The following is a 12,935-nucleotide window of genomic DNA, read 5'->3' on the forward strand; positions in this document are numbered from 1 at the left end:
AAACCATGGTTTGCCAATTCAGGCATGACAATAAATCATATTTGATCTTCCTCAACCATGATTTGGTGTGATGTCTGAACTGAGTCATAACATTAAGGTATGGGTGTTACAGTGACTGACCACGAAGGCAAAGTACATGATCATAAGTGATCATTTAAGACCAAGTTGTTAATCACTGAAGCACTTACTGTAATTTTAAAAAGGTAGCACCACCGCACCTTCCAAAGGTAACAGGCACAGGACTGAGAAGAGGAATTACTAAGCTTTTCAAAACACAGCCAGAACTCACACATCTATTACATGCCATTTGAGTTACTGCTACTTCTTTTAAGCTCAATATTAATGTATAAAAATATTAACACCATTAGGTACAATTATAACAAATCACTTAAAAAAACTAGAATCCCCTGCTTAAATTTTTCTAGAGGATGCATGCTTTATTTTTAAATAATTCATAGGCTAGCATGAACCCATTATCAGGTCATCAAATCAAAACTAAGTATAGTACATTTTACTCTTTAATAGCATACTTTGCATGTCTTAATACAGGGCTTCTCAAACTTGGCTCCCCAGATGATGTTGTGGTCACAAAGGCCATTGTGGCTGGGGATTATGGGAGCTGATGTCCAACATCTGGGGACCCAAGCTTGAGAACCCCTGCCTTAATATATTGTACTTGTTTAATAAAATTGAAAAAGAGACACAGATATTTTTAAATAGATAAATTTGAAATTTTAGACACCAGTACTCTGGATATTCTTCTCTCTCATATGCAAACTGATAGAATGTATGTACAAGTCAGTGTAAATAGTGCTAGAATTTAAATATAATAATCAAAACTTCCTTTACATTCCACTACACATCTATTTTGGCAAAGTGGAGGTATATCTTTTAATACACAGCTATGAGTCCTAAAAGGTAACCAAGATATACCAGTACTGACATAATTATGAAACAGCCATTTCTTATCCAACAGCATTCATTTCACATCATGCCATTTTCTTGGAAAGAGAAAAATTGTACGGTAATATTGGTAATGCTTTTTGATAGACACATTCATTTAATAAAAAAGAAAATGAAGAATGGCTCTGTACATTTATTTTTATTGACATCACATAAATATAAGAAAAAAAGGATCCTTAAAAAGATGAATGTCATTTTTTACTTTTCATTTCCCCGACATAAAGTGCTAAGAAACATGGTAGAGTTATGAAGGCTGGCTCCTTGATGTTAGGCTCCTTGATGTTAGGAAGTAGTGTGTCAACCCAAGTTTGACTGGAAAAAAATTTCAACAGACCACAGTGTCAAACTTCAGATTCCAGTTTCGCAGGGGGTTCATGATGATCCTCCAGACTTATCTGCAAATCATCTGGGCAGCCTGGCGTTTCACCTTTGACAGCCAAAAGAATGACTTTCAGCCACTTTTGCTTCAGTTCCTCATTGTCTGCAGCAAAGCTGTGCACAGATTTGGACTGGGTCAATTTGAAACTGTGTGGGAGGTCAGCGCTTCTTGGAGTGTCATCCACCATGTAGCCTAACAATGGAATAGTAGCCAGCGCTTTTACATCCTAAGCAAATAGAAACAACAACCTTTAAAAAGGAAAGTCTGGATTTGGTGGTGGGTAGAAGCTCTTTAGCTGATTATGGAACTTGTTAAATTTTAAAACTTAACATTGGAAATTCTGAAAGAAATCCAAATACAGGATTGCAGCGCCTGGAAGGAGCAATGAGGAGATGGAGGAAGATATAGCTCCATCCTACTGAGTCCCCAGCAAGGTGGAAGCTTTTCAGAGGCCCCCTCCGCCCACACGTAGAAAGAAAGGTGTCAAAGGAGACAAAAAGCTGGTCACCCGGAGATTATGAGCTCATCCTTCCTTACATTTTCATTCAGGATGGGCAGAAGGAAAGTGGAATGATGCCATAGTCCCCACACACTCAAGTTTGTCTATGAACCAAAACTTTCTTGTATGTGGGTGGCTGGAGTAGAGAGGAGGAGGAGGAAATGGGACTCTCTTCACAAACAGCTGTATTGTACATGCAAGCCACGACATCCCCTTTACACCTTCCATGTATGATACAGAGTTAGCCTTAATAAAGTAGACAAATTTGTGATATTCTGGTTTTCTCCCACATAGTAACACAGGAAGCTGCCATATAAACAGGTTGCTTACCTGTAACAGATGATCTGGATAGTGGTCCTGGACAGTCATAATAGTAGGGTTCTGCGCCTGCGCAGACCAGCTTCGGTAAGAATTCTATAGCTCCTCGAGACACCTGCAACCGCCTACTGCACATGACTAGCACCATCTAGCGGCGGTTGGGCGTCCTCATATTCAGTCTCTCTCTCTCTCTCTCTCTTTTATGTTGCTGTTGCAGCAGGGACGGATGGGCGGGTCTTATGACTGTCCAGGACCACTACCAGATCATCTGTTACAGGTAAGCAACCTGTTTATCTGGATAGTGGTCCTGGGCATTCATAATAGTGGGTGAATTACAAGCAACCTTGTTGGAAGAGGGCGCAACAAACTATTGCAGCACCCTCTTTAGGACCGCCCGTCCAAAGTCTGCCTGTGCTGCATTACGGAAGTCCACAGCATAGTGGCTGATAAAGGTCTGGTGGGATGCCCAGGTGGCTGCAGCGCAGATATCGCTGAGACGTATGCCCACCAGATGCACCGCTGAAGCCGCATAAGCCCTCGTCGAATGAGCGCGAAGCATGGATGGCGGGGTCATCCCCAGCTTAATCATCTCCACAATCCAGTAAGAGAGTTTCTGCCTGCTAGGAGAAAAGCCTCTCCATTTACCCTTTTCGCAAACAAACAGGCTGGTTTTATGCCTAATCCGCCTCGTAGCTTGTAGGTAGTACAGAAGGGCCATTCGTACATCTAGAGAATGCGTGGACTGTTCCAGAGGCGTCGCAGGATCCCTGAAGAAGGCCGGTAGCACAATGTTAGCGTTTAGGTGAAAATCTGAGACAATCTTTAGGTGAAAATCTGAGACAATCTGAACTCTGGATCCAAGCGCATAACAACCCGATCCAGATAGAACACAGTGTAGGGCTCATCAATCCGCAGAGCCCGGAGTTCACTGACCCGTTTCGCAGTGGTGACGGCTATCAGAAAGAGGGTCTTCAACGTTGTCAGCTTCAGAGAGGCCTTTGCTAATGGTTCAAAGGGAGCCTCCGTGAGCATAGCCAGCACCAGTGACAAGCTCCACTTCTCCGCTTGTGGCCTCACTGGTGGGTAGAGATTGTTGATACCCTTCAAAAACGCCTTGCACTTTGGATGGGAGAATAAAGTCGTCCCGTCCCAGCCTGCATGTCTCGCCAACAGAGCAGACATATGCACCTTAATGGAGACGTTTGCAAGGCCAGCACTTTTTAATGAGATAAGAAAGAGAAGTACCTCCTTGAGAGTAGCTTGCCTAGGTCTGAACCCCCTAGAGGCCGCATGAACACAGAATCTACGCCACTTAGCATTGTAACTACGTCTAGTTAACAGTTTCCTAGTATTCAACAGAATCTTTTTCAGTAACCTATCCTCCATGCAGTTAGGTTCAGAATGGATAGATCTGGGTGACAGAACTGCCCGTGGTTGAGAGTCAGTAAGTCTGGCCACTACGGAAGTCTCCTGTAGTTCCCCCCGCAGAGTCTTAGTAGACGTGTGTACCAAAATTGCCTTGGCCTCCACGGAGCAATCAGGATTGCCCGGGTGTCCTCCTGAAGTAACTTGGCCACGACCTCAGTCAATAGGGGTATTGGTGGAAATGCGTAAAACAGTTCCCCCATCCAACGGAACTGAAAAGTGTCGCCTCGCGACAAATGGCCGGTTCCCATGCGAGAGCAATAACTGTCGCATTTCTTGTTCTCTTCTGTCGCAAAAAGATCTACTTGGGCTGGACCCCAAGACTGGAAAAGTTGTTGTATGATTTTTGCGTTCAACTCCCACTCGTGTTGGGGGAGAACAACACTTGTCTGCAGTTCTCTGCTGAGCGAATCCGCCAGGCAATTGTGGGTCCCCTAGATATGTATCGCGACGATATGGATCGACTGGGGGATACACCAGTCCCAGATCTGCAAGCTGAGGTTGCAGAGCGACCTTGACACCGTCCCGCCCTGCTTGTTTATGTAAGCAATGGCGGTTGTGTTGTCCATTTGAAGCAGGACTACCTGACCTGCTATGTGGGGCTGGAAGGCCTGCAGTGCTTTGAAGGCTCCGAGAAGCTCTAGATAATTGATGTGACTGCGGGTCTGTGGAAGAGACCAGAGACTTTGTGCCGTGTATTGATCCAGGTGGGCACCCCACCCTGTCATCGAGGCATCCGTTGTCACTGTCACGGAGGGTTCTGGTAGCTTTAAAGGCATTCCACAAAGCAAGTTCCTCCTCTCGCCCCACCAGAGCAGGGACCTCAGAACCTGAGAAGGGAGCAACACCAGCTTGCTCTGTGGTTTGCTACGTTGTTGAATGTCCTCTCCACGGAGCAACTGTTGGAACTGTTGCTGCCATGTGCTAGTGGGCTGGCGCCCAGATCAAAGCTGCTGTTTAGGTTGCTGTGCAGCCTTATTACGTCCTTGTTGGTTTGGCTTGTTTCTATTATAGAAAGGCCGTTTGTTGTACCTCTGATATTGGCGCTTGTAGTCTCTGCGGTCTGTCTGACGGTAGAACTATTGTTTGCGCTGGTATTGATGGTAAGGTTGATACTTTGGGTTGGTTGCCTTCTGAGTCAAAGATGAACGAGCAGTCAGTATGGACTTCTTCCACTGCTCCATCGTTTTATCTGTCTTATCAGAAAACAGGCCTTTCCCGTCAAATGGGAGGGTCTCAATACGATCCTTCATGTCCTGTTGTAGGCCGGTCGCCTTCAGCCAAGCATGTCTCCACAAAATAATGGATGATGTCAACGTGCGCGATTCAGACTCAGCAAGATGCTTTGTGTTTGTCAACTGTTGCCTAGTAGTAGACTTTGTCTTGGCAAAGGTGGTTTCAAACAGTTTTAGAAAATCTGCAGGATCCAGAGTGTTGCGCTGTTCAAACAAGGTTTCCCACAACGAATGGGTATACTTGGCCTGGCAGGCAATATAGTTCGCTATCTTGATGGAGAGACATGCGGTGGAATAGGTGCGGTGACCTAATCCATCAAGCTTCCTTCCTTCCTTGTCCGCAGGGGTAGTATGCCTCCTACCCCCTTTTGCAGTGGTCGCACAGTCCACCACCAGTGAGTTCGGCATCGGGTGGCGAACAAGGTACTCGTTACTTTCCTCCTGGACCCGGTAAAGAGCTTCCAGATGCTTAGAGGTTGGGGCAGAGGTCTGTAGGACCTCCCACTCTGACTTTGCTGCCCGTGAGATGTGTGGCAGCATTGGGATGAAGACTGGATGTAAACCCGTGGCAGCTTTCATCAGATTATAGACTGGATCGTCCAACTCCAGTGTGTTCTGTTTCAAATCAAGACCCAGGACCTTAGCCATCTCAGCCACCTGTTGGTGGTAGCCCTTCATCTCCTCATTGGGTGATGCAGAGGGAACCACAGCCACATTAACTCCTGGATCTGGCAGTTCTGGTTCGTGTGGATCCCCAGGGTCCGGTTCCGTGGTGTCGGACTCATAATAGTCAGTCCCATCATCACCGTCATCCTCCAAGATGGGAATGGGTGAATATTGTCTAGGAGAATGTTGTACAGGGATGGGCGACTGCCACCTAGGCGAGTGGCGCGCAGGTGTATAACGCGCGGGCGAGTCCCCAAGAACTGTGGATACTAGTGGTCTTGGTCTAGGCTGCCTAGTTAGTGTTGCCGAAGTCTGAGTGGCCACTCGATGAGCCGGTGGCGGCGGTCGCAATAGTGCTCCTGGGAAGTCCGCTTGGAGTGACACCGAGTGGTGTTCTGGATAGCACGAAGAGGTTTGGATCGCAGAGTCAGTCCGATGTACCCGACGCGTTGGATACGGTGACATCTGAGCGGCAGAGTCAGAGCAGATAAAGTTTGGAGCCCTTTGCTCGCGTTCATTAAGCCACTGAGTAAACAAGGAGTATTGTGCCCTTGGGATGGTGCAGGCATCATTCCAGTCTGTATGTGTCATTATTGGCGTGGTGGTAGCAGAGAAAGAAGGAGTCTTGGGAATAGGACCTTCGAAGACACTGAAGCCAGTAAAGGTTCCTGTGGAGCACGTGCTCTCCTCTGACTCCAGCAAGCGTGTCAATCTGCGGGCAGATGCCCCATGTTGGAGAGGTGGTGTTTCCTGGTCGAAAGACACAACCTCCTCCATAGGCTCCGCATCGGAAGCCTCCACATCGAGCACGGTGTCCAAGATAACCGACACCCGTGTTGGGTCTTCGATAAGGTCGGCCGCTGTCGATGTTGACGGTTTAGTGTGCGTCGAGGCAGAAGCAGAGTATTCCGTCTTAGTTGATGCCGTCTCGGCTCTCGATGCCGACTGGCTGCCAACCTTGGACGTCGAGATGCTCTCCCTATCCCTTTCAGGCGCAGAATGCCGTAGGGACAATGGTGTCGAAGGCGACTGTCGAGGAGTCGACGCTGGGGACAAAGAGAGCGCTCAATGCCATGGTGTCGGAACAGTCTGCAACCCCGATGGCAATGGGGTGCGGGTCAAAGCATGCCTCCGCTCCTTGTGTCTATTTTTGCGCTTTTTCTCCTTCGGGCTGCTACCTGATGTCGTGGCAGCACTCCTCTTAGCTGTTGCGGAAGGATCCGTAGGCTTCTTAAAAGCAACAGCCAGTTTTGCCGATGTCGATGCCGTGGCGCTCGGCGTCGATGCCTTCGATGTTGAGGGACGGCCGACTGCGGCTGTTTTTGGCTTTGCCGGGATAGTGGACTGCGAATGAGCAGCAGAACCCGGTTTCAATGTCGAGTCTTTCCGAGCCATCAGTGCCTCCTCCATAAGGAACACTTTCAATCGCACTTTATGATTTTTTGAGCGTTTGCTTATTAAATGTTAGGCAAACGGGGCACTTTGAAGCATCATGAGCCTCGCCCAGACAAAAAAGGCAGAGGTCATGGCCGTCCGTAGACGGGAGTTTCCCCCGGCACTCAGAACACCATTTAAAAGTTGTTTTCTCCTTACCCTGCGGGGCACTCATTGCAAAGGTGTCCGTTGGAGTTTGGCAAAGAATAGTCAAGCGTTCCGGAGTCAGAGAGGAGGGTAGCCGAGACTGAGAACACACCGTGAGGGAAAACGAAAGTAGAGTGGTCAAACAGTCCGCGTCTTTACGAGTTTTTCCTTTGAGTTCACGGTTCACCAAGTTGAAAACAATATCCGGAAGAGTAGTCAATTCAGTCTTTAGTTGTAGCCAGATATTCGTAGGTATTTTAAAGTTTAGTTTTATTAACTGAGGCGCAAGCATTTCCCAAGTCTGATCCCAACAGTGGTCAGAAATAAACTGAATATGAGGACGCCCAACCGCCGCTAGATGGTGCTAGTCACATGCAGTAGGCGGTTGCGGGCGTCTCAAGGAGCTATAGAATTCTTACCGAAGCTGGTCTGCGCAGGCACAGAACCCCACTATTATGACTGTCCAGGACCACTATCCAGATACTGAGTCAGACCATAGGTCCATCTAGCTCAGTATTGTCTTCACAGACTGGCAGCGGCTTCTCCAAGGCTGCACAGGCAGGAGTCTCTCTCAGCCCTATCTTGGAGATGCCGGGGGGTGGGGGGAGGACTTGGAACCTTCTGCATGCAAGCATACCCTCTGCACATACCGTCTCTACGTACCTGAGGAGCACCGTACATGTATAACACAAGGGCTTCCTGTTTGGGAATCACACACCAAGCCTTTTGCCAAGTCTTAGATTTTTCCATGTATTGAAGAAAACTACATATCACACTGTTCCCAGATATATCTGCTGATTCAATCTGTAAGGATAAAAGGAAAAAAATTATCTGAGAATACTAATGTGTCAATACAGCTATATTAGTTTGAAAAAGTTTATTTCTGTAACTTCCTTGTACTGGCTGACATTCAGACTAATGCTGTGTTGGTGCTGCAAGGGAGAAGTGGTTATCTCCAGTCTCTCCTTCCCTTTGAAATCTAGAAGTCAGCCATTGTGTCAGTTATGTAAATAGCTTGCACTGCTGAAATAATTTTTTTTTTTAAAAGTCTATACATTCACTGAGATTAATGATACGATAGGAAATGAACCCAAAGAGACACAATTCAATGCACAGTTATTCATTCATTCATTTGATTTCTATACTACCCTTCCAAAAATGGCTCAGGGTGGTTTACACAGAGAAATAATAAAGAAATCAGATGGATCCCTGTCCCCAAAGGGCTCACAATCTAAAAAGAAACATAAGATAGACACCAGCAACAGTCACTGGAGGTTCTGTGCTGGGGGTGGATAGGGCCAGTTGCTCCCCCCCACTAAATAAAGAGAATCGCCACATTAAAAGGTGCCTCTTTGCCAAGTAAGCAGGGGTCCCACTTTGCCAAGTTAGGCACACTTCTGTCTCACTGAAATAAATGGGATTTGAGTTCCTCTAACTCTGTGCTGGATTGTGACAAAATAAGTTGAACTCCCGTAGAAAATGCCTTAAGAATTGCTCCAAATATAATTTCAGAGTATTGGCTGCTAGTGGACATCAACCAGTGTTGCTCTTGTCTTATAGCAGTGAACTTTCTCCTTTGACAGGGAAAGGACGACATCTCTAATCTGTGAACCTCCCCATGAGAACCTAATCTGTGAACCTCCCCAAGCTCCAGCAACACTCAAGGACCCAAGTTTGAGAACCCCTGGCATAGATAGTAGGTACTTGCTCAGAAATGGTCATTTTGGCAAGAGCCAAAGAGCAGCAAATGTCAGGTAACCCATGCATTGCTCTTATGAAAGAAATCTGCACCTTGGTTACTGAATCACTGTTTTGCTGTTTGTTAATAGCCAGGGATGATGGGAGTTGCATTTCAAGGTAAGTACAATGAAAGCATCCAACAAATATAAATTGTCCAAGAGACATATAGCAGTGCAAAGCATTATGCACAGAACACATTAAAACTATTATTTAAGATGCCATACCTCCAAGATTCCTCTCTTTTTCTTTTCTTCGCTGTCTGTGCACCCTGTTATAATGTGGTAGCAGTCCTTACAAACTTTGTTCAGTTTGCCGCCATCATACTCAAGGTGAGCTTTGTAATCTGAACACTTCCAGCAAACCACCTTAAGAGGAAGAAATAGAAATGAATTATTTTAGAACTATTACACTCCATCCCCCTGCCCCCTACAGCTCTTTTATATTATAAAGCTACAAAAATCTCTGCAACCTTGCCAGAAAAATACAAGTAGAGCCAACCTGGCAGCTACCTGTGCCAGTAAACACCTACAGGGCATTTTCTGGACTATGCACTGCAACAGTTTCGCAACGTGTCGACTAAGTGCCCCTCCGTATTGCCTGTGTAATGACATTGCTGTCGTTGCGCTGTCAGCAGGGTGCCAATCATATTTCCCATGCCTTGTTTTGGATTGTATTGATGCGCTGTAGCCCTACAATGTTGTAAATGTGTTGCTGAAAAATAGCTGTATTTTCCCGTTGTAGGCGGCTTGCCCCCTTTTTCATGCGTTGCACTACAGTCAGGTGTGGACGGCTCACTTGCAGTGCAATGATTTGCTGATTTTAAAGCCCCTTTCCGCCCATCCCTGAAATAATGTTGCCACTCATGTAACATAATTTTTCCCCGCCCATATGAGCTCTTGCACAAGGGTGTGAGGGTGCAAGCCACAAGGGTGCAACTCAATACTCACTGGCTTTGGACTTCAATCGCATTTGCTCACATTTTTTATAAGCCTTTTTTTTTACTGGCTCATTCGGCAGATCGATGAAGCCATATACACACACACACACACACACACACACATATATCTCAACTCTCAATTTTTCATTTCTGCTTTTGGCCCTAGGTTTCGGTCTTATTTGTCTCTGAAATTTGATATGTAAAGTCAATTCTTTTTCTTTTTAAAAAAAATATATATTTCCTCTCCGTTTCATTTCCACTTTTGATCCCATTGATTAATTGATTGATTGCATTTCTGCTAACTGCTAACCCCTGCTAACTGGGCAAAGAGGCACTTTTTTTAATGTGGTGATTCTCTTTACTGAGCAGGGGGAGGGTAACTGGCCCTATCCACCCCCAGCACAGTACTTCCAGTGACTGTTGCTGGTGTCTGTCTTATGTTTCTTTTAGATTGTGAGCCCTTTGGGGACAGGAATCCATTTTATTCATTTATTATTTATTTATTATTTCTTTCTGTAAACGGCTTTGGAAACTTTTGTTGAAAAGCGGTATGTAAATATTTTTGTTGTTGTTTCTAGACCGCCCCATCCAACAGTTCTGGACAGTGCACAACAAACTTAAAAAACATTTAACACACATTTTAAAAACACACTGCTTAAAACAATTTTAAAACAATATGGAGCCATTTAAAACCAATTAAAATACTTAAAAACAATTCAAAAACCTTGGAAGGCCAGGCCAAACAAATAAGTGTTTAAAGCTCTCTTAAAGGCCAACAACGAGCCTAAATTACAGATATCTGTCAGGAGTGCATTCCATAGGTCAGGAGCAGCTACAGAGAAGGCTCAGCTCCGAGTCGCCACCAGATGTACTGGTGGTAACTGGAGACGTACCTCTCCAGACGATGTCAATATGCAATGGGGACAGGGGAGTAACTATAATAGGGCAAGGGGAGACAGTTGTCTGGGGGCCCACTGCCTTGGGGGACCCCCAGAGGCAAGTCACATGACTGACTCCCTCAGCCACGCACCTGCCCGGGCTTCCTTCAGTTGTATTCATCTTCCAAAATTGATGGGAGTGCTAAGACCTGGAGCTACCAGAACAGCATGTCTTTCTCTAGTACTATTAAATCACTTGCATCATCCACAATTTACAAAACCTTTAAAAAAATAATTCAAGATTTCTTTACTTCATTAGCTGAGCTTCAGTGAGGGGGCCCCCATTTTAAAATCTTGTCTCTGGGCCCACTCCAACCTTGCTACGCCCCTGGATGGGGATCATATAGAAGGCGGTGCTCTCTAAGGTAGCCCAGAGTATATGCCTCATAGTTGTCTCATACCCATGTTCAGTGCTTCTGCTTGCGCAAAGGAGAAAGTTGCTGCACCTGCCCCTGCTGGCACCTTAGTGCAAGTAGACTGAGAATTTTTTTTAAAGTAGTTTGCCACATCAGCAACCCCCCACACCCCCACTGGCCCAAAATCGAGGAAGAGGAGGAGGAGGAGGAGGAGCCAGTGAATGTGATCCAGGTGGAATATGGTCACCCCCTGCCTGGAAAATACATGGCAGTGGTGGGCAATACGGACAGCAAAAGCCCTGTCATGATGCATAGAAAATCGCCCAAGAACTGCTGCACTCACAGTTTCAAACCACTACCACATCCCGTTGCTCTTTGCAACCCTTTAACTGTTGCAAATTCCATAGTCCGGAAAATGCCCAGGAGTCAGAAGAGGGTGAGGTGGCAAGAGAAGGTGCCAACGCTAGTTCAAATATGAATCCAAGCTTCAACTGGGCCGAGTCACTTCTGAACTGAATCAGCCACTGAAGCTTTCCACAGTCCTAAAAACTACAACAGGATTAGACAAACTGCACCATATATAAACACCAAGGTGTTTCTAGCACATATTATTCAAAGAAGAAGCCCATATGACATGATGTAGGGAAAGGCAGGGAGAGGAGAGCTGGTCTTGTGGTAGCAAGCATGACTTGTCCCCATAGCTAAGCGGGGTCTGCCCTGGTTGCATCTGAATGGGAGACTAGAAGTGTGAGCACTGCAAGATATTCCCCTCAGGGGATGGAGCCGCTCTGGGAAGAGCAGAAGGTTCCAAGTTCCCTCCCTGGCTTCTCCAAGATAGGGCTGAGAGAGATTCCTGCCTGCAACCTTGGAGAAGCCGCTGCCAGTCTGTGAAGACAATACTGAGCTAGACAGACCAATGGTCTGACTCAGTTTATGGCCGTTTCCTTTGTTCCTAAGGCAACCAAACAATACAAGCAAACATACCATTAACCAATCTGGCATGACCCACCCTCAGTCCTCTAGAGCAGGGCTGCACAACTTCGGCCCACCCAGCTGCTTCTGGACCACAGCTCCCATTGTGCCCAGTCACAGTAGCCGATAGCCAGGGAATAGGGGAGTTGTAGGCCAACATCTGCAGGAGGGCTGAAGTTGTGCAGCCCTGCTAGAGTAAGACTACACAACTTCAGCCCTCCAGCTGTTCATGGACCACAACTCCCATCATCCCTATTGACTACTGTGGCTGCGGGTGATGGGAGCTGTAGTCCTGCAAGAACTGAAGGACTGAAATTGTACAGCCCTACTCTAGAGCATAGTCTGCTACAATTCTAAACACATAAACTGATATACTTGTTAAATAATGTACAAAGGAAAAAAACATTCCCTTCAACTTAACTAGCAACCAAAATCAATCTCAAACTTAGCAGAAGGCTTTTTATTTCTAAGGACTGAAACTGTTGTAAGTCAGGGATTTTCCCTAAGTCCGTCACTTGGTTGGGTTATTTACACCAGGCACCAGTATCACATTTCCAAACAGAGCTTTATTAAAGTCTTTGCTAGCAATCAAAGCTCACTGGTGGCGGCCGCGCCTTCTAGCAGGTTCTATGTCTCTTTTATATTGAGATAAAAGTGCATTCCACACTTGCGCATTTCATACAGGCCAATGCATCCCCTTTTAACTCAAAAGGTCCTAGATCAGGGTTTCTTAACCTTGGGCCCCCAGATGTTGATGGACTACAACTCTCATCATTCCCAGCCACAATGGACATGGTGGCTGGGGATCATGGTGGCCATCAACATCTGGGGGCCCAAGGTTAAGAAACCCTGTCCTAGATGGTTTCAAGTATGACTTCTCTCATTCACACAGTCATAATCAAGCACCTTCAAGGCAAGGAACAGAA

General features: G+C 46.2%; 1 protein-coding gene across 9 annotated transcripts in view; it reads right to left on the reverse strand.

The window, feature by feature from the left end:
* Positions 1–1,083: 1,083 nt before the first annotated feature.
* Positions 1,084–12,935, reverse strand: part of FGD4 (FYVE, RhoGEF and PH domain containing 4) — a 192,554-nt gene continuing 180,702 nt past the window's right edge. For all 9 annotated transcript variants that reach the window (XM_053257281.1, XM_053257283.1, XM_053257282.1 and 6 more), the window contains 3 exons: positions 9,031–9,171; positions 7,730–7,870; positions 1,084–1,568 (listed from right to left, as the gene is read on the reverse strand). In XM_053257281.1, coding sequence (XP_053113256.1) covers positions 1,305–1,568; positions 7,730–7,870; positions 9,031–9,171 — 546 coding nt within the window. In that variant the 3' untranslated portion in view covers positions 1,084–1,304. The remainder of the gene's footprint in view (positions 1,569–7,729; positions 7,871–9,030; positions 9,172–12,935) is intronic.

This window comes from Hemicordylus capensis, chromosome 5 (assembly GCF_027244095.1).
Source record: "Hemicordylus capensis ecotype Gifberg chromosome 5, rHemCap1.1.pri, whole genome shotgun sequence".
In the NCBI taxonomy this organism is placed as follows: domain Eukaryota; kingdom Metazoa; phylum Chordata; class Lepidosauria; order Squamata; family Cordylidae; genus Hemicordylus; species Hemicordylus capensis.